The sequence below is a fragment of the Octopus sinensis genome, linkage group LG2 (genome assembly GCF_006345805.1).
Source record: "Octopus sinensis linkage group LG2, ASM634580v1, whole genome shotgun sequence".
Classification (NCBI taxonomy): domain Eukaryota; kingdom Metazoa; phylum Mollusca; class Cephalopoda; order Octopoda; family Octopodidae; genus Octopus; species Octopus sinensis.
The window spans coordinates 143,057,155-143,080,179 of NC_042998.1; the positions used below are offsets into that span (position 1 = coordinate 143,057,155).

Here is a 23,025-nt window from a genome sequence, read left to right on the forward strand (position 1 = left end):
TATTTGGAATTCTTTGTTGGCATCAGTAGGACAAATGTCAATAAAAGACATGTATGGAAAGCTGCATTTTTGTCTTACATTCAATAGTATGCAGTCATAAGACTACCTGTGAGGACTATCCAATATTTTATTAGTTCTCTATTGATCTCAACATCGAAAAATAGAAATCAATTTTGATTAGAAAACACCAAGCATTCTGGCAAGGATTTTGCACCATTCACTAAATTTATCTCTATCCCCATCTCTATCCATTCTGTCGCTCTCCTTTCACACTCTTATGAACTTACCTACCCATTCACCTTGTCCGTTCCTCTTCATCACTTCTTATGCTCATCAGAATATGTCCTGACAACCCTTCACCATCTTCTCTTCTTTTCCAACTGGGGAAGACGTGTATCTCCTCTGCTGCAAGACATCAGCTTCTGTCCCCCTATCATACTTTAAGCTTTTCATTACTTGGCGCAAAGCCCCCTCCTTCAATCCTACATTCCAAAGGATCCTGTCTTGTAAGGTACTTGATTATCTCACTAATGCTGGTGCTACATAAAAAAAGCATCCAGTACACTCTGGGAAATGGTTGGCATTAGGAAAGGCATCCGACCATAACATCTATGCCAAAGTAGATACTGGAGCTTCATGCTGTCTTCTGACTCATTGACTCTTGTTGAACTATGTAAGCCATGCCAGGATGGAAAACAGACATTAAATGGTGATGATAAGGATGGTGATTTTGGTGTTATTCTTCTTGATATTTATTTCTCATTTCCTTTTCATTAAGGGCTGGTCAATGCTTACACTTAAACAGGACGTAATTTTTGAAACTACATGTATCTGGGGCTCTCAAACTGGGATAAACAAGTGAAATTATGAGGGTAAGTGAGGTTTGTAAAAACACTGGATTTTTGAAGTAACTACAACCAATTAACTCATGTGTCTAAAAAATCTGTGAAGAAGACATTTGGCTATTCCCATCCATTTATTATTGTTGTGAACAGGATTTTTCACCAAGAACAAATTTTGTGTCCAGCTGTCAACTGAGAATGATATGGGGTTACCTCTGAAACTTTACTTAGGACTGAATTACTTGTTAGAAAGAACCTGGCTGATCTCATTAAAAGTGAAACATTAAATTAAATTAATTTCTAATACAGGACCCAAGGCAAGAAATTTGGGGGAGGGAACAGTCAATTATATTCAGCCTAGAACTTGACTGGCTTTTTAACCTTGAAAGGACAAGCTGTAAAGCTGGTCCCAGAAGAATTTGAATTATTATAAATTAAATAAGCACAGTTGTGACTGTGTAGATAAGAAGTTTGCATCCCAACCATGTGATCTCAGGTTCAGTCCCACTGTACAGCTCTGTAGGTAAATGCCTTCTACTATAGCCATGTTTAGCTTCATTCCTCTCTGTTCTGAGTTCAAATCTCACTGGAATCATCTTCATTTTCTGTTCATCCAAAGTTAATAAAATAAGTATTGATTTGTTTTGTCTACCACCATCACCACCACCTTTTTTTTCCAGAGTGAGCATTTTATTCAATAGACCTTGACTGATAACAATAAATGAAATCCATTATTATGCAAAATATGTTTATTTTAAAAATGGCAGCTGTTGTATAAAAGAAAGTTATGGAGAGAATAACAGGAGTTTTTACTTAATGCAAGCCAAGTTTGACTTTGTTGTTTTAACTAACTTTCATTGGTACACAATTACAATAGAGAAAGTGAGGAAGAGACTAGGTGGAGGAGTATATGTCAAATATTGGCTGACTTTAAAGCTGACTGGTGGCCCAGCACATAAAGAACAGGTTTTCATTGTAAATACTAGAGGTAGATGATACCCATTTACACAGCTGCTGCTTACATCTCTTGCTGTTACAGTGATCTTTTATGCCCTTAGATTTATATTCTGAACATTGCTGTCATTATGGGGGTGGAGTGTTGATAGCAGAATTGGTAGAGAGCCAGAGAAAAATATCTTGTGATGTTTGGTTGTTCCTTCTGTCTTCTGAGTTCAAATCCTTATACAGAACCACTTTGCCCTTTATCTTTCTGAAATTAATGAAACAAGTACCAGTTGTAGAAATACGTATTGGATATGATGTAATCAACTGTAATTTAGGAGGTGGTGCTCCAGCATGACCACTGTACTATGATTGAGCCTGTAAAAGGATAAATAATCTCTGTTTTTGAAATATTGGACTACAGGCTCACACGTCATACATTTATATCTTCTACAAATATTTCATTAAGTATCAGAACATGACTCTAAATTCTTAAATTCTACATTGTTTGAAAATAGCAATGAAGCCTTCTGGTAATGTTATTCACATAAGATTCAAATGTCATGCATTCAAAATTCTAAATCATGAATTAAGTTTGTGGAGAAATATACCTGATGTGATTGGTTGTTGCTTAATCGTTCTGATTTCAACCTGCCCAAGACTGCCTTTGGTTCTATGATACAAATTTCCTGTTTTAAAGTGATCTAAGTTAAAACCTTCCATCAAAATTTCATGTTAATTTTTGTTCCAAATACCAGTTTAATCTTGACAAAGTTATTCTACTAAATTATTCATTCATTTTGAGAATTAACTGAAGCAAAGGCAGCATATTTCAACAGAAATGTGATAAATTAAAGCGTTAAAGTGATCTAAATTAAAATTTTATGTTAATTTATAGTCTAAACATCAGTCTAATAATGAAAGTTATTTTACTGAATTCTTTAATATTTTCAGAATAAACTGAAACAAAGATTGTGTATATCAAGAGATATGGGAACAAAGATGTCTTAATAGGTTAACCATATATGCTATTAAAAAGGCCATTGAGTTCATGACAGTATTTCATTTTAAATAAAATGTCATATTTCTAGAAAATGAAATCTTATAGTAATATTGGTTTCAAATTTTGGTACAAGGCCAGCAGTTTCCAGACAGGGTTCTAGTTGATTATATCAATCCCAATTAGTACCTATTTTGTCTTCAAAAAGATGAAAGGCAAAGTCAACATCAGTGGAATTTATTAATTACTAGCAGTATCGCCCGGCGTTGCTCAGGTTTGTAAGGGAAATAACTATAAAGCATTTTTAGAGAGTTATAGCCAAAAAATAGCAAAAAAATGGAAAAAAATTATGGTAAATTTTTTTTTGAGATTTAAAAAAGGTAGAGTTGCGTCCCCTAGACAGTTTGTGGTTCGTATTCCTGATTCTCGACCCCATGTCGAATTTATCGATTTTTTTCAGAACTGGGGGAACTTTTCAAAATTTTCGCTGCGTTAGTTTTGAATTATGACATTGGGCTATGTGTGTGTCAAGTTTCATCAGAATCGGTTGAAAGCCGTGGTCAGGGTGAGGGTACAAGCAAACAGACACACAGAAACACGCACAGACAAACTGCCGTTTATATAGAGAGAGATTAGAAATTGTTGAGTTGTAACAGCTGTAGGCTAAAGGTGTTGGCTGATCTTTTGACTCATTGCATTGTGTTGTATTTGTAACTACATAACACAAAACCTGACACTGAGCTGCCCCAACCACAAAAGCTGAATATAGGTCCTGTTAGGTACTATTTGTTCAGCTGTCATGGTTGAGTGGTTTTTGTGCTACTCTGTAATAACAACATCTTTGACTCTTCTGTCTAATTTTTGTTTTATAGTTACAGTGCCATGTAGAGTGAAATGAGCTCCTAGGCTGTGCTGACATTTAACTTAGCAGTTAAATGAAACATCAGTAGTTTTCTTTTTCTTTATCTTTCCTCAATGAGAACCTTTTCTGAAAGCCTTGTTGTGAGGTTTTGTCTTGGTGAGATTTCTTTTAAAATGAAAATCTGTAAAGTTTAAAAAATTTTAGGGAGCTTTTTTTTTTTATCCTCTCTCATTCTACCAGGTGCATCTGTTGGTAGAAAGTTAGTAAAATTAGAAAGTGGTAATACTGTCTTCATGCAGCTGGTGCTTTTCAATTAAAAAACAAAAATATTATCAATTAATTACTCTCGTGGTTTGAACCAGTGCATTTACATTTAAAATGTTTATCAAGAATGGTGAATATGAAATTTTTGCTACATGTTGTATAATACAAACTTCATGTTTTTAAAATGATATGTTTAAACTATCATTCAAAATTCCACATTAATTAATGTTCTAAACATCAGATTAATGATAGCAAACTTATTTTACTAAATTCTTCAATATTTTCAAGCAGATATATAGTAACAAAACAGTTAAAGGGAAAATCTTAGTCTAAGAATTCATAAAGAGATATTTTGAAGCAAAAATCTGTAAAGTTTTAAGACCATTTTTTAATCTAAATGACAGGAATAATTTGATGAGAATGCTTCTGTCAATTCAATTTGTATTCTTCTTTCAGGTAAATATTGAGAGCATGAACATTTCTTGGTCGTTATTTGAAATAGATCCAATTCTCCTTTAGTCCCTCATATATTAACTTTATTATATTAACACTTTTGCTATCATACTTCTGTTGAAATGCACTGCTTTTGTTTCTATTAATTTTGAAAATACTGAAGAGTGTAATAAAATAGCTTTGTCATTATTAAGCTGCTATTTAAAGCATTAACTGAATGCATTTTATTGTGTCATTAACACTTAAAGAGGTTATCTTCAACAAGAGTTAAGAGGCTCTATTAGTAATTTTTATTCAGTTACAGTTTTAGTCAGGCTGCTTTGTGAAGTCCATGCCGTTAAATCCACTGCTTTCCCCCCTGCTATTTTTTGTATAGTTTTTACAGCTAGCTGCCCTCCTTATCACCTATTACTTTGTAGCATGGACTAAGTGCATTTAATTATGCCAGTGGTAACAGATGCACTTTGTCCTATATCAATAATTTTTAATCAGAGTTTGTTTGTACTTTATCAGTTATTTTTTAATCATAAGCAGGTTGCAGTATACTGACTATCAGAGATTTGTACTTAGTGACCCTGTTGTGTAACAGTGATAATTTTATAAAACAATTTTGATCGTTACTAGCATCGCTTTACTGGCACTTGTGCCGGTGGCACGTAAAAAGAAAACATTCGAGTGAGGTCATTGCCAGTACCACCTGACTGGCCCCCATGCTGGTGACATGTAAAAGCACCCACTACACTCTCAGAGTGGTTGGCGTTCGGAAGGCCATTTAGCTGTAGAAACTCTGCCAGATCAAGATTGGAGCCTGGTGTAGCCATCTGGTTTGCCAGTCCTCAGTCAAATCATCCAACTCATGCTAGCATGGCAAGCAGACGTTAAACAATGATGATGAACGATGAATATATCTTGTAGAAATCCTCAGGTGCATATTTAAGTAGATGATTTTGCAACCATGTGGTTTTTGGTTTGGTCCCACAGTGTAGCACCTTGACCAAGTGTCTTCTACTATAGATTGAAGCTGTTCAAAGCCTTGTGAGTGAATTTGGTAGACAGAAACTGAAAAAAAAAGCCCATTTGGATATGTATCATAATCATTTAATATTTGGTTACCACACTCGCTTGAGTTGGATGGACTAATTGGACTGCATCAAGTGCCAATGTCAGCTTTGGCATGGTTTGTTCAGGGGATAACCTTCCTAATTCCAACAACTTTACAGAATGCATTGGATCTTTTTTTGTGATTTTACACACACACACAAATCTTTGTTTTTTACTTGTTTCATTCATTAGACTGTGGCCATGTGGGGGCACCATGTTGAAGAATTCTTAGTTGAATGAATACCCCTTTTTTTTCTTTTTTTCTTTTTAAGCCTGGTACTTATTTTATCGATCTCCTTTTGCTAAACCTCTCAGTTACAGAGATGTAAACACATCAACACCAGGAGTAAAGATTTTTGCCAATATAACATAGCAGTCCTGGTTTAGGATGAATGTTGCTGTAATTTAGCCCCAGGAGACATCGTCTCCAGCTGGCTATACGACGTGATCTGTGTCCTTGTATTTTCGAACAAGGGAATCTAGCACCCCAACTCAGTTCAAAACAATATCTGTGTATTGCGATTTCCAGGTTATTTCCCTTCATCAGCACAGGATAATTGTTCGGCTTGAGGTGGCGCTGCCAAATTCTTGTTCGAAATATACAGTTTTCAAAGTGACAGCTAGTCATTGATCTATAAATTAGAAAATTACTATTTTTATATCTCACAATGAGAGATATTCAGCAACAGTACTTTGGAGTAAAGATTTTTGCTAACATAACATGGCAACTGGAGACAATGTTTCCTGGGGCTAAATTACAGCAACAATTGTCCTAGACCAGGACTGCCATGTTATGTTGGCAAAAATCTTTACTCCAAAGTACTGTTACTGAATATTTCTCGTGAGATTTAAAAATAGTAATTTTCTAATTTATACATCAGTGACTAGTTGTCACTTTGCAAACTATATATTTTGAATGGGAATTTGGCAGTGCCACCTCCAGCTGAACAATTTTTTTGTTGTTTTTGAAGAACTGTAGCCAAATTTTTTGTGTTTAGCCACTATTGTTGGTTGATGGTGAATAACTGAGAAAAATGAGAAGTTATGCAAAAGCTACTGGAGATTGAGTTTCCCTAGACCCACGTGTGCTGAAATAGGAGATGTTACAGTGGAATGGAGAGCTGATAAAGAAATATAGTAGTATGGTAGAGAAGGAAGGGTCAAATATAAAAATGACCCTGCCAGAGGAGGAAAACATGAAAATGGAAAAAGCAGGCAGTTATATTCAGAACATTTTCGAATAAAAATAGAAGAATTGAACACACGCCGCAGAAAGATTAGAAGAAATTTTGAAAGAACATATAGAAGACAGCATACGAGGGGCGTTCAATAAGTAATGCCCCTGACCCACTTCCCATAGAAGTAGAGCAACGAAACTTGGAACAGTTATTAGTCTTTTTCTACATAGGAACCACCCAGAGTTACGCATTTCTCCCATCGTTTGATGCAGTTCTGAAGACCGTTTTTGTAGAAGACCCCAGCTTGGTCCTCCAGCCACGACGTGACTTCAGAAATCAAGGCTGCATCATCTGGGAAATGCTTTCCTTTCAAAAACAACTTCATGGCTGGGAAGAGGTGAAAATCAGAGGGTGCAAGGTCAGGAGAGTAGGGGGGATGGGGGATGAGTTCATAGCCGCACGCCTGTGCTTCTGATCTGGCGACACGCGAGTTGTGGATCGGAGCGTTGTCCTGCAAGAGGAGGATGCCTTTGCTGATCTTGCCCCGCCTCTTGATTTTGATAGCTTCTCTTAATTTCCTCAAAAGTGAAAAGCATAATAGACTCCTGTAATTGTGGCACCCTTTGCCAGGAAATCTGTCTTCACTACTCCGTCCTGGTCCCAGAAGACTGTAAGCATGACCTTGCCAGCGGAGGGCTGCACCCTTGCCTTCTTTGGAGGAGGTGAGTCACGGTGCTTCCACTGCATTGACTGGGCTTTGGTCTCTAGATCATAGTGATGGACCCAGGTTTTATCTTATGCAATCAGTCTTTTGAAAAATTTCGACTCATCTTCTTGGCACATCTCCAAATTCATCCTCGAGCAATCGACGCGTTCTTGCTTCTGGAAAGGTGTGAGCAACCTGGGAATCCATCTGGCAGACACCTTTTGCATATGCAAATGGTCATGAATGATAGTTTCCACAGACCCGGTACTAATCTTGACCTCATGGGCTATTTGGTGAATAGTTATGCGTCGATCTTCCAAAATGGCAGCCTCAACTTGACAGACAGATGCCTCATCAATGGCAGAAGGGGGCGACCAGATCTGGGAGCTGTTTCCACAGAGTTCCGACCATGTTTGAATTCATGATGCCAGCGTTTTACAAGGTCATATGATGGGGCATCATCACCATAAGTTACTTTCATTTCATCAAAAGTCTCCCGTGGTGTGCATCCTTTCAAATACAAAAACCGGATCACTGCTCGACACTCAACATGCTCCATTTCACACTTGACTCAGTTCAAACACCTGTAAATCGGAAACCACAATTAGTTCAACGCTGTAATTTGCCACTTAATCTATAGAGATATAAATAATTGCACATGCAAAATTTCAGCTAGATCAAACAACTAGCCCCTCGTAGCATTCTTTACGAGAGGAAAGAGATATGCATCGCTAGTGGTAACCTTTATATCAGAAGAGGAGGTGGAAAAAACCTCAAGCTGATACAGGAAGAAAAATGGACTTTGATGCCAAACTGTTTAGTCTGATTTGACATGGTTTCTACAGCTGGATGCCCTTCCTAACACTAACAACTCTGAGAGTGTAATGGGTGCTTTTTACATGCCATTGGCACAGGTACCATTTACATGACACCAGTAACAGTCACAACTATGATCTCCAGGTGCCATTTACATGACACTGGCAATGGTCATGACTACATTTTCACTTGGCTTAAGGAGTCTTTTGAAGCACAGCATATCGCCAAAGGTCTTGGTCACTTGTCATCGCCTCCTTGAGGCCCAACATTTGAAGATCATTTTGAGGATCAGGCTACTGGCAAATCTGTATTCGTGAAAAATCTGTTATTTTTTTGAATGAAGGCCTTTATATCAATTTACAGAAGTTCCCTTGTCTTTGTCTCTCATGTTCTCAGAAATACAACTAACCAGTAAAGAACCAGGCTGGTAGGACAAAAGATAAATACATTGTAGTTTAGTAACTGTTGTGATGTAAAAGACAAAAATAACAGTGTTTTGGAAGTATCTTTGTAAGCTATATTTCATTATTTGTGGTTAGCCATCCACAAATGATCGCCTGTATATACACGCGTGTGTGTGTGCGTATGTGTATGTGAGAAAACTGTAGGGAGTTACACAGCTGTATCAACAAGCATCAGGTAGTACAGTAGTTATTTGTGAGAAATTATCAGGTGTGTAGAGTATGAGGAGAGGTCGAACAGTCATTGTAAAGTGTTTTCATAATAGGGATTCTATGTTTTAGGGGTTGTAAAGGAAGAAAGCCATTACATTATTGATTTGATATCTCGCTTGCATTCAATTTGCTTCACACACACACTTACATTCTGTTTCTCTCTCTCCTCCCACCTCTCTCTCTCTTAATTACACTTTGTAAATTTCTGTCTTTATTTCTCTCTCTCTCTCTCTCTCTATATATATATATATATATATATATCTGTGTGTGTATGTGTATATATATGTCTGTCACTGTTTTTTTCATATACACTTTGTCCTATACATTTCTTTTTCTCTTTCTTTTGCTTTTTCCTTGGACAGCTTTCACTCTTTCTCTCTCCCTCTCTTTCCCACTCACCACATTATTGATATGTAGTGTCATTACATTTTTTTTTGCCCCCTAAGCTAATGACCCCACTCTTCTCCTACTCCTGTCTCACCCATTTCCTGCTCCCACCCTCCCACTTGGTTTAATCAGTCAGCTGGAATTAGTTACCACACCCATTTCATAGTTATTGAGTTGGCATTAGAGAAGAAATACCTGAAAACTATTGAAAAATACAGTTATTGACATGGTAATTTATATGAATTACTTATTTGCAGAACCTGCCAACCCATGTATTGTAAATTAATACAATATATTAATTTTATGATATATGTATTAATGTTTAAAGCATTTTTATCACATTTTGTTCAGATGTCTCTTTTAACATGTTGAATAAATTGAATATTCTTATGTGTCTGTCTCTTCTTGTGTCAGTTTCTGAGCGTGTGTATGTGCATATGTGTTTGTGTGTATACATCTGTTCTCACTTATTACTGTTTCACTCATCACTGATCTAGGATAGCACAATATGCTCAATCATGAACTGTGGATTGATCTGTGATGACACAAGCCAGAGGTCAGTTGAAGATTTTGTTTGTACTGCAAAAACACACCCAAGCAACCACCCACAATGGTCAGGTACCCAGAATGCACTGACTATTGCTTGTGTTTACTTGACCATGTAGTGAGTCTGCATATTTTTTATACAGATTTATGCACGTGTGGGACCAAAACAGAAAAAATACAAAGGTGCCTAACAAATGATGCTGACAAATGTATTCTCTAGAAATGATCAAGAAAATACATGATGGAAGTTTTGCTACTGTAGGCTGCAAGTTTGATGTTAAATGAATCTACTATTTGTTTCATTTACAGTATGTGTGGATATGATTCGTTTATCAGTGTTTTTTTTTTTTTTAAACCAAATCCTGTGATAAGTGAGGATAAATGAATTACATCTATTTGAAGAAGGAATCATTTTTAACATGCACCATCATTTACCTTTACTTTTAATTCCTTTCACAGATTTCCCGTTGGTCTTGAAACGAAGATGGAGGAACAGCTAGACAGCCTGGAGGATTGGGTGGCTGTCAAACACAACCCTTTCTCTGAAGGTCATCTACCTCCAAAAATCATCTTCATTATTGGCTGGAATGAAGTGGAGAAGAAAATAGCCGTCACCAGTCGGCAACACAACCGAGTCGCCAGCGACCTTGCTGAAAGTGGCAACCGTACTGGATTATTCACTTTTAGTGAGATACGAGCTGTTCACGAACTTCTCTGTCTTGTTCATGGCTGCCTTGCACCATATTTACCTGACATACCTGTCGAACCTCGTGGCCTCTGGACATTCATTAGTCCAATGCAGACCCCTGATAATATTGATGAAATCTGCAAGAACCTTGAACGGTACTTCCAGATTGTATTAGAGATTTGTAATGAACGTCTTCTTATATCGACTCTCTTTGAAGAATTCACTGCTGATGACTATTTTGAAAATTTTTCCGAGATCCATCGTCGTAGCTATGAAGAGGCAGTGGCTGTAGCTGAAGAACAGTTGGAAAATGTGCTGTTTTTGCGAGAAAGTTCCGTTACCATGTCTGAGAAAGAAGACATGTATAATTTGGAAGATGCTGCCATGGCTAAGCTGAACATTAATTTAGCAAGTTTTTATAATTTCCAAATACAGCCATTTTTGGACATGCGAGAATTAGCATTCACCAAGTTGCGTGAGGCACGTAAAAAGCTGCAGGATATAGATACGGGTGAACGGATCAAAGCTGAATATAGGAAAATATTCACTGAGTGGCAGGGACATTATGAACGAGCTTTGGATAATATCCAAGAACTTTATATAAAATATTACAAGACCACTTGCAGTAATCTTCAGGGTAAGTTTTCTTTTCATTGAAAATAATGTTCCTTTCATACTGATATCTTCTTTCTTTTTATTTGACCTTTTTTTAGAATTTTTTATTCTGTTGCATTCTCCTCTGTCCATTTTTGTTTTCATATTTATTTTTATTGTTGTTTAGTTTCAGATTAAACCTAACTAGTTGGTCCTTTATTTGGTCAAAAGCATTCCGGCCACGACCAATACGTTTTTTTCTTCAATTATAATAAAAATATCTAGAACTACAGTATTCAATGTGGCCTTCATTTTCTTAAGACAATAGGATGTGATTTGAGGGAGATTTTGCTGCTATTTCTTTTAGGCTGAATATCTTATCCTTGCCATCTAGACTAGAATGGTATGAAACTTTATCTCATTTTCACTCTCTGGACAGCAAGTTGAGAGAATCTTTAGAGCATCCAATGGAATGGTTCCTGGTGTTTGTTCTGACTCTCTGTGCTCTGAAATTCAACTTCACCTTTAATTCATTTTCAGAATAGATAAAAATGTACCTTTCCAGGGCAGTGGGTTGGGCAGAACAGTAAGAATGTCAGAGCAGAGTATCTTGCAGTGTTTGTAGTAGGCCCTAATCTGTTACACATTTTAGTACAACCACCTGGCACCTTGGATGACTTTTATTCATTAAATAATATTGCTTGCTGACAATTCACTATATATATGTGTGTGTCTGTGTGTGAGATATATATATATTATTTTTTATTCCAGCCATGCTTGAAAGAATGAAACAGGATAAAGAAAAATTTGGCAAAACAGCTTTTGATCTTCTGGGTGTTGATCGAATGAGACGGTAAATCATTTGCTTTATGTTTTTTGTGAGTAGTGGAAATTTTAGCCTTCAACAATATTTGTTTAACCCTTAAACAGTGAACATCATAAATTGGTGTTTCATTAGAGAACAGCAGACATCATCAGTTTAATGTTTCAAAACTTTTACATGAATATAGTCATCATTAGAGGAAAGTGAATATTTTACAGCACTTTTCAATAATGAGATTGTAAATTTTATTTTGTGAAAGACTAGCAATTATGGTTTGTGTGCTTATTTGAAGTGGAAATAAGTATAAAATTTACCATTAATCTATTTGAACCAACCACATCTGGTCCAAATGTTCTGTCTGTTTTATATTCAAACTGGCCAGGTCTGGCTTCTCACACTCACCCTACATTGTCATTCTGGAAATAAGCAATCACATCATCAACTTCTCAAAGCTCTAAGATAACACATGGTCAATTCAAATCAATGTGAGTAAATAGACATATTTGACTGAGTTATCTGAATGTTAAAGGGTCCAGAAAAAGATATTTCTTTTTGTTTTTTGCCTGTTTGGCATACACATGCAACCATTTAAGGATTAATGTCCGTTTTTCCATGCTACTATGTGTTGGATGAGAACTGCTTACTTGAAGCAGTATTTTACAGCTTGATGTCCTTTCTGTCACCAACCCTTGTCTGTTTTCAAAGAAGGGATTTTTTTTTGCACTAGTTTTTGAAAACACAGCAGTTGCTTGTAATATCAACAAAGAATTCAAAATGTTGTATCACTGTTTTGTTCAGATGGTGATAAGCAAAACCATGAAATTTCAACATTCATGCATGCACACACACTCGTGCGCGCGTGCACACACTCACACAAACACACAGAGGCTTCAATACAGTTTCTGTTTACTAAGTTCCACCGAGAAGGAATTGGTTGACTGAGCTGTAGTACTTGCCCATGGTTCCATTCACTCAAACTAAACCTGAAACCATATTGTAAAGTAGACTTTTTAAACCATCCAGCCATGCCTTTTCCCCTGCAGGCAATGTCTGGCTGTCTAGTCTCCTACTAAAGGTACCTGAAAAATAATAACATCTGACATTTGAGCTGAAATAACCATCATTATCATCATCATTTAGCATTTGTTTTCCATGCTGGCATGGGTTAAGCAGTTTGACTGGAACTGGTAAGCCAGAGATATGCACTAGGCTCCAGTCTGTTTTGGCTTGGTCTCTATGGCTGGATGCCCTTCCTAATATTAACTACTTCATAGAGTGTATTGGATGTCTTTTACATGTCACCAGCATGGGTGCCTTTAACATGTCACCAACATGAGTACCTTTTACATGTCACTGGTATGGGTACCCTTTAAATGTCATTGGCATGAGTGCTTTTTACATATCACTGGTACAGGTGCCTTATACTTATCACTGCATGGATGCCTTTAATGTGTCATCGACGTGCCTTTTATGTGTCACTGGCATGGGTGCCTTTCATGTGTCACCATCACTGGCCACATCTACAATTTCACTTAGCTTGACTTGTCTTCTCGAGTACAGCAAATCACCAAAAGTCACCATCTCATCCCACGTCTTCCTGAGTCTATCTCTTCTAAGAGTGCAGTAAGTCAGTGATTACTTTCACTGTGGAGACTGCTGAAAGATTGAGACTGATTTGGTTGCAGCACGTTGTAGAGGGAGTGACCACACAATTGAATATGGTAATGGTAGTGGTGCTGGTGTTGGCGTTGATGGTGCTGATGGCAGCAGTTTTGGCACAGCTGTTGCTTTTGCTATTACTTCTCAAGTGTTTAAAAGTAGAAACCTTTGTTTACATGGTTTAACAATTAAAACTGAAAATCCCATCATTATTACAATCTCGACATTGTTTTGTTGTTTTCTATATTTTATTCAACTGGTTGTTGTAATTGCAGAGTTTACTAAGGTAATTAAAACAGAATTCATTACTACAGTTTGGAATGTCTATTTTAACTAAATATAGTGTTTAAATAAATTGTTTAATTTAATTTACTTTGGAAAAAATCTTTACTTTTTTTTCTTTTAAAGACTTAAGTAACATCATTAAAGAAATAATATTTGGTAGTGACAACTGCAAGGTTTTTTTTTGTGTAGCTGTGAAGTTTTCCTAATATGGTGACTTATAAAAAGAAAATAGATGTTAATTTAAGGTTGTTATTTTCAAGCAAGTTTAAGAATAACAGCCAAACCTTTACTGATGTTTCAGAGGGCGGTGATGATGAGAGACTCAATACTGAATGTAGACTCAAATTTACTGTAAAATTCATTTTGAGTGTGACTTTATATTTCCCCTGATGGTTTTTTCATTTGGTCTGGTTGAATAAGCCATTGAGTAAAACTTAATCCCTTGGCATTTAAACTGGCCATATCTGGCTCAAATATTCTACCTCTTTTATGTTTAAACTGGCCAGATTCAATCTCACACTTACCATACAATGTCATTCTAAAAATAAACACTCACTCTTTTAAAATATTGAAGTCACATGATTAATTCAAAACAATGTGAATAAATAAGCATTACATTTGACAGAGTAGTCTGAATGCTAAAAGGTTAAAGTCTTAGTCCAAAAAACAGTATCTAATACACTCTGTAAAGGGGTCAGTATTAGGAAGGGCCCTTGCTGTAGGAACTTTGCCAAAGTAGATACTAGAGTATTACTCAATCTCCTACTTGTCAGATCCTGCTGAACCATTCAACCCATGCCAGCATGGAAACTGGACATTAAATATTGATGTTGATGATGACGCTGATGGACATATGTATAAAAATGTGAATTAGTGCATACAGTTGGCATTGGTTCAATATATCATAATAAAGGTCAGAATACTATAGCTGTGATGTCTTTTTATAATTCTAACCCTCATGGTAATTTTGTTAAGTTAGTGTCTATATTTCATTAAACATTTTCAAGAAATGAAATATTCTTATAGAAACCACTGAGCTTGATGACTTTTAAACATTACAATTGCTGTTCTTAAAGATTCATTAGAAAAGATGAAAATCAAAAATATTACTGAGACCTGTATCTAGTTGATTTCTCTAGGTAAATATCATGAATTTAAAAGCGTTTGATTTCAAATTATCTCCATTTCCGCATTCTTTTTCCTCACACTTTTGTTAGATTTCTCTATTAATTTTCATTTATTGTCTCTATTTATGTACCAATTTTAAAGCATCCGGATAGATCTCTGCAACGAGCGGCTACAGCTTCTCCATAATATCCAGAAGGAATACATACAGGAGCGAGACAAAGTGAAAAAAGAGGTAAGATTTTAAAGATCATTAATAAGTAGACCCATTTCTTGAAAATTTTTAACCTTTTTTTATGATACCCATTGAATTATGTCAAATCATCCTACCCATGCTAACATGGCAAATAGACATAAAATGATTTTACAAATACATACAGACATAACAGGAGTAAATAGACACCCTTATAATCATTAAAATTTATTTAAATCTGGAATTATACATTCTAATTATTTATTAATTATTATAATGTGAATATCTAATATTTACTAGACATGTCCCTTTGCATTTTTCAATTCGAGGACCCTACTAGGCATGCTGCTAATCAGATGACAAATATTCTCTTGAGGAATTTCTTGCCAAGTTTCATGCAGTAATCTCAAAAGATCTGGCTTTGAGGATACTTTCTTGTTTTTTTTACAAAGTGTCCTGTCCATTACAACCCAGAAATGTTCAATAGGGTTCATATCTGGTGACTGGCTTGGCCATGGAAGCTTTTTAATGCCATTCTCTTCCAACCAATCTTGGGTCATTTTAGCCATGTGACAAAGAGCCATATCTTTCATAAATAGCCCTCTTTAATAATTTTACCACTGGAGAAGATTGGAAGGAGTCCTTTCTGTAATATGGACACATATTTATCTGAGTTTGTTTCCCTCACACTCTACAAGCTCTGGTCAACCATTGCTCCAAATTGCTCCCCAGACCATCACAGAATAGCTGCTGTGTTTCGTTGTTGGCTGCAATCTTTTCACAACAAATTCTTGATCACAGAGTCTCTAGATCCACACTTGACCACTGTCAGAAAATACAGACTCATCAGGGAATATGACAGCATCCCAAAATGCTAGTGGCTTCTCCACCATCTCACTGGCCCAATTTTTTCTCTGCTTGATAATGGCTGGTCGAAGAAGTGGCTTCCTTCTTACTGCTCTGCCATAGTAGCCAAGTTTGTGGTGATACCTGACAGCTCTTCTGGGACTGACATCAACTTGTTCTGCTATGTCAGAGGCCTTGCAACAAGGGTTATCCTCCACACTTTTTTTTAACAAAGTGAAGGGTCCTGTCAGAGGACCCTGGTTGACCTGGGTTATGTGATGTGTACTCCTTCCCTTCTCTGGTGAATTGCACAATCACTCTATTAACTGTAGGATCCTAAGGTTTCCTGCAATTTTAAGCTGACTAATCCACCTTCAGATTGACCCACAATATGGTCCCTTTAAAATTCAGACAGTTCCAAGGCTTCTTTTGTACATGACATGATTAAAAAATCACTTATAGAACCTGAAGCATAAAAATGTCAATTAATAAAAAATATAAACCTTTTCAAGTTAAAATAAACATAAGCAATGTTTTATGGGTGTCTATTTACTTCTGTCATGTGTGTGTGTGTCCAGATGTATATCTATTTATATGTGTATCCATTTATACATATAGTTTATATATCATGAGGCTTTCTTAGAGCTGGATTTTTTACAGGGAGCATGCCCTTGCTTACCCCCAACCTCAGTTTCTAGACATGAGTGATCCCGAGACCAAGGCTTCTGCCACAACTTTTAAGAAATGTGGTGGAAAACTAGCTCAGGAAGGTAGGGATGCTGTTCCCTGAGAGCCCTTTCGGAGCCCCTCTACCGGGCAAGATGAGGAGATGGTGTGAGAGCAGTTGCTATGGCATTGAGGTAGACTCCACCCCTTAACAAGGACAAAACCCGGATTTAAAACACTAGATGATGATGATTTATATATATCCAGATGTATATCCATTTATACATATCACTGCATTCATGCTTATGCTTATCTCTACTTGTGAAAATGTCATACCTACCTTATGAAACATTTAACAGAAAGCCTATTAATGTTAGTACCCCATGTTTTCATACTGTATTATTTTCCAAAAGAGCATGTTGATGAAATATTTGAATATTTAATGGTGCTAATACTTTGATGACAATGTCTATATATTTTACATTTCCATCCTAGATTGCATCTGTCAAAGAGTATCCTGAGGCCAAAGCAGAACTAGAGAAACTTGAAGAAAAAGTGTTCAATTGGACCCTTAAGATCCATGATGTATGTGTTAAAATTCTTGATGAAGAAGAAATCTTGGCAAAAACACAGATTGATGGCATTCTTAAGCAAGTACAAGGTTGGTTTGTTTCATCATCTTGTTTACTCAGGATGGGAAATGTTAAGGTTGTATTTGAGGATTATATTTCAATAGTCTTGACTATTGAAAAGGTTGCAAGATGCATAAAAAATTTTAGGAAAATAAAAATAAGAAATAAGTGCAAATTTTACCGGTGAGTGTGTTAAATTATAAGGCATAAAAAGAAAATGACTCTCCCCAGACACAACAGAATTTGCTTCAACACACGAACTCTAAAGAATCTTGCAAACCAAATCCAAAAACGAAATTATGTGATAAATTAATTGTAAATATTGGTGTTACATCTAGTATTTATCTGTACGAACTCTTATCATATTATTATAAGGAAAATGATTTAGCTAAAGATTTATTTGCATACACTTTATGAAGTTATACTCAAGCTTTTGTCAACGAGAGAATACAGTCAACCCAGTATGAAGAAACGAAATAACATTCTTAAGATAAACATGACTTCCTAATTTCACTTTCAGATATCCTCACCTTGCTATTAAAAACACATTTTCTTAACCTTTTTAAACTGTCTTAAACATACATGCCAAACACCGTTATGAGTGTATATTACTTCTAACAATCTGTTTACACCTCATTACTTCTAGCATTCTGTCTACACCCCACAACTAAATGATTGATAACTTGACATAACCACCAACATCCACACCATTATACTTTTGATCTGATTAACTTTTTTTTTTATTTAAAAAACTCTTTTGACAAGAATCAATCATGAAGTCTTGAGCCCTGCAAATTTCTTTGTAAAAAAGTTTATTATCACAAATAATATTACAAATGTTATAAATATGCAAAACCAGGTTACCGAGAAATGATTACTTTCCTTACAAAGATTTCTACCCAATTTCTACACTTGTCACCTACTATTCCTTCTTTATCACTCCTTACTACCTGTTCTTCATTTTATTCACCCTCTCACCCACACTTCCAGTTTTTCTGTCCCCATTCAGTTCTACTCGTTTTGTATCTTGAGGGTCTATCCTGACACCTCATCACCACAATGTTTACCTTTCTCCAGCTCCATCCTGACTGCTCTCACCTATTTCTTTATTATGTGTGTAGCCATGTAGCAGGTGGGTGGGTCCGTCCATTCATCCACCCATGTCTTGATATCATGAGATGGTTGTAAACAAGCATCATTGTCATACAACTGGTGTTATTTGTTTCCACACTTCTGTGGAAAACGTGCCTGGCCATGGGGAAATATTACCTTATTTGGAAACAGGTGAGGATTGGTGACTAGGAGGGCATCTGACTGTAGAATAATATGCCTCAACAGATTCCATTTGACCTGAGCAAGGCTGGAAAAGTGGATGTTAAAATGATGATGATGATCATGAGAAACTTAAGAGCAGAGAAGCAGATGTGACATGTAGGGTACAATCATTAAGTTCTGGAAAACTTAGTTATATAAATGTTAGCATGGCTAATGAAAGTCACTCTGGGAGTTGAAGGTATAAAAAGGTCCTTTTTTTGTTTCTTTTTATAAAAGTAATAATGAATTTTATGTGATGACAGTCACACTATACTTACACACATTTTTTTTCTGATTGGTCAGATGAAGAAGAAGCTGGTGTTTTCTATGATGCATTTGAAGATGCAGAAAGTTTGAAAGATTATGATGAACCAATGACTACAGGAGCAGTATCTAACCCGCACTTGCAGCATCTAAAAAGTCAGATAAACCGTATCCAACAGAAGAAAGCGTCTTTTCGAAACAAAAAGGCAAGTTTTTTTTCTTTTATTCACTGCAAAATCAAAGTTGGTCAAGTTCATAAGTTCAGTTACAATGACTTAGACTGCAGGGATTTTATTTATTTTTGTAGGCTATAAGGGGCAATAGGAATGTAGGAATAAGGAACAATACCCATAGTTTTTGCAGCCTCTCTGAGACCAGTGAGAATTGTTACACTATGTAACAAAATTAAAATTTTTTTTTTTTTGTCTTTGGTCAGTAAGTGTTATTTCCTATTTGTTTATATCTAGAAATCAATGGAAATAACTATTTTTCCCTTCAAACTTTGCTTTTGTGACCTGGACATCAATGTTTTGAAACTGACTTATTTTCCATTAGATTTCAGATAGCTTCAGCACTGAGTTGATGGAGCAGAAATATCATTATAGCTAATATTCTGCTCAACCACAGATTTGCTTGTCAGTTGTTTGACTTTAATCACTTGAGCATGTTTCTTAGTGGTGGACAGTATGTGCATCTCTGATTGTGAACAGGAGTAGTGGGGGAGCATCATAGCCATGTGTTGAAAGGGTTTCTTTGAGATTTAAATAAATGTAAGAAAAGCAAAATTTGTAGAAAATATTAGCCATTTTCCATACTTTCTAGTGGTAAGCAGAGGAAATAACAGTTACTACCCAAGGACAAAAATCGTGTTACACAGAGTTATTATTTTAATTCAACTTTCCTAAGCAATGCTTTGAATGAACTTGATATCAACCAAGGTGACATTTTGCTTTTCACTGCATCAAATAATTATAACTTCCAGTATTTAATCACATTATTATGGGTGTGGTAGTGTTTTTGCCTGTATAATTTCATATTACTGCTACAACTGTTTTCAAAGCTGAATTATATCGTCATTTATAACTAATAAACTGTAATATTATTGTTTTTGTTGACATTCTGACCAGTTGCTCTGCACTTTCAAATATCTGTGAATTATAAACATCATCATCATCAACCCCCTAGACATTACTATCTCAAGTATTAGGACTCGTAAGGCTAAACACCTGGTTTTCATAGCATATATGTGACCAAGATCACCACATTTCACCTGAACAGAAAGCTAGTTGCAGGGTTACACATTTACAACTAAGTAAACTGGAATAATGTGAAATGAAGTGTTTTACTCAAGAACACAAGCACTGTCCAGTTTGGGAATTGAAACTGCGATTTTGTGATTGTGAGTGCAACACTCTAACCACTAGGCCATGTGGTTTTACAATACAAAAAATATTAAAAATCCCATTCCTGAAAAACTGGTAAGATTTGTCAACAGGGAGAGTATCTGACCTAAAACACTCTCTCAAATAACCCCTTCCCCTGTTCAATTCATAATAGCTTTAAAGAAATGAATGAACTTTGTGCCTCATTGCATGAGAACTTGATTTGATTTGAGAAGAATTCATCATGAAATATTTAGTATACTGACCTACTTCTTAATTCTATAGTTTAGTTCACCAAATCACTGTCCCACTTTAAAATCCAACATAGTGAGTTTGTTTCAATTATATTATGTAATTAGCTTACTAACCGTAGCAATTGCCAAAATCTGTTTTCCCTAAGGAAAAATTTGACAGTTGTATTAGAATGTTAAGTGGCTTATAAACAAGCTACTTATTGTCTTGCTCAAAAATAATAGTTTCAATCTTTCCTGCACTGATTGATTAGAGAAGTAAATAAAGTTTGTTTGCTTTTTAAAATAAAAATGTCTCTAGAGACCTTATATTTGATTTGTAAGCTAGAAAACCTTTCAAATTTTATTTATATACTGCCGTGAAATGTAATTTTCCCCTAATGACTACCAATTAAAAATGTAGGTTAGCATAAAATATATGGGTGGTCATTGCTCTTTGCACTTGACTCTAACTAGTTTCCATCATTCGACTGTGGCCATGCTGGTGCACTGCCTTGAGGGGTTTAGCTGATCAAATTGAAAAGAACAAGCAAAAATGGATCTATCATGTCACAGTATTTAATGCCTTCATTGCCATATTTCTGTTAAAATACACTGCCTTTGTTTCAATTTTAATTTTGAAAATAATGAAGTATTTTATAAAATAACTGTATCATTATTAAAGTGATGTTTGGAAAATAAATTAGCATGAAATTTTGATGGAAGGTTTTAATTTAGACCACTTTAACCTTTTTATCGTCATATTTCTGTTAAACTAAACTACCTTTGTTTCAATTCATTTTGACAATAATAAAGAATTTAGGATAATAAATATGTCAATAATAAGTTGGTGTTTGGGACCTAGATTAACACGAAATTTTAATAGGTGTAAATTTAGATCACTTTAAAATAAGGAATTTGTATCAATGAACTATGGTTAATCTCAGACAAATTGATAAAGGTTAAAGACAATAGGTGAATGGTATTAGTACAGTTGACACTAGGAGAATAGACTAGATTATGGAGCAGACTAAAAATGAGTTAGGGTGACAACTTCACCTGCTACTTGGGATCTACATGGACAGGAATGACCGGAGCTAAATGTTGGTGAAGACACCTAAAAGAGGATCCCTCTTCAGGAGTAATGCTAGCACTGGAACTTAACAACAAATAACAGCGGACCAATGCAATAAAGTAAACAAAGCTGAAATATTTTTATATTTAATCAAGGTCATCACTTTAGAATGTTAATGATGTCTTTGATTGAAAATACATCTGGTAGACTAATTAGTAATTTACTTATTGTTAAATTTTAATATTACATTGTGTGCACCAGACATGGCTGTGTGGTTAAGAAGTTTGCTTAGCAACTACATGATTTCAGGTTCAGTCCTAGCATATGGTTGATTGGGCTGTGTATTCCACTAGACATCCTTTTAGGCCTCAAACCATTGGTCCAGCAGAACATTGAACGTATGACAACTGGAGAGGAAGTGAGGGCTGTGCCAACAGTCAGCTGATTCTCATTTTCAGCTGACCAGACTGAAGCAATGGGAAATGTAGTACTTTGCCCAAAGACACAATGTACACCCAGTTCAGGAATTGAACCCAAGACCTTATGATCACACACATTCACAATAGGCTTCTTTCAGTTTCCATCTATCAAATCCACTTATAAGGCATTGGTTGATCTCTGGGGCTATAATAGAAGACACATGCTCATGGTGTTATGAAGTGTGGGATTGAACCCAAGACCACATAGTTAGCAAACAAGCTTATTAACCAGACAGCCATGTTTAGTCTAAGTGATCTCTGACATTTTGGCTGGCTCGCCTTTGCCACTTTGCTACTTATAACTAATTGAACTGTTTTGTTGATTAATAATTGTCTTTGCTGCTGCAGGTATTGTTACTGAAACAAAAACAACAAAAAGATGAAGAAAAAACTAAGATGGAGGTCCATTACCAGCAACATCACACAATACAGCTTGTAAGTCTAGTTCTACCCTATCCCCCCTACTCTCGCCTGTCTTCACTCTTTTGCTGCTTCCACTTTCTCTCTGTCTTCTCATTCCTCTTATTTGTGTCCTCTTTCTTCTTTTCTCTTGTCTGTGTGTGTGTGTTTCCTTTTCTGACTCTATAAATCTATGTATGTCATCATTGTCATCGTCGTCATTATCATTATCATCATCATCATCACTGTTGTCAGCATCATTATCATTATCATCTTTGTTGAAATGTCTACTTTCTCATGCTTGCATGTGTCAGAAGGAATTCATTGAGGCAAATTTTCTTAGGCAGGATGCCCTTCCTACCAGAAACCCTCATCTGCTTCCAAATATTTTTTCCTTGGCTGATTATGTGCTTATGGGAAATTGAAAATGGACAAGCATCATTTGTAAGACAGTGATTTTTGATCACAATGATTGCATGATGACAAGACAATGACACACACACACACTCTCTCTCTCTCATATATATATATTTATATATATATATATATATATATATGATGTGTTTCTTTCAGTTTCTGTCACTTGCCCAAGGTGTCATG

The 23,025-nt window shown here is 35.9% G+C and overlaps 1 protein-coding gene and 1 long non-coding RNA gene across 5 annotated transcripts in view; both read left to right on the forward strand.

The window, feature by feature from the left end:
• LOC115230122 (junction-mediating and -regulatory protein-like) overlaps window positions 1-23,025 on the forward strand; it is a 67,796-nt gene that overhangs the window by 39,500 nt on the left and 5,271 nt on the right. For 2 of the 4 annotated variants that reach the window (XM_036499960.1, XM_029800343.2), the window contains exons 2-7: window positions 10,231-11,096; window positions 11,825-11,906; window positions 15,090-15,180; window positions 17,146-17,311; window positions 18,900-19,066; window positions 22,375-22,461. In XM_036499960.1, the coding sequence (XP_036355853.1) occupies window positions 10,256-11,096; window positions 11,825-11,906; window positions 15,090-15,180; window positions 17,146-17,311; window positions 18,900-19,066; window positions 22,375-22,461 (1,434 nt within the window). In that variant the 5' untranslated portion in view covers window positions 10,231-10,255. Of the gene's footprint in view, window positions 1-778; window positions 873-9,932; window positions 10,037-10,230; window positions 11,097-11,824; window positions 11,907-15,089; window positions 15,181-17,145; window positions 17,312-18,899; window positions 19,067-22,374; window positions 22,462-23,025 lie in introns of those variants that run through there. The other 2 variants (XM_029800347.2, XM_036499957.1) reach the window with 2 other exon arrangements.
• On the forward strand, window positions 16,202-16,502 carry LOC118761811. Its single transcript, XR_004997654.1, has 2 exons — window positions 16,202-16,254; window positions 16,344-16,502. It is a non-coding gene; the product is annotated as an uncharacterized LOC118761811 (long non-coding RNA).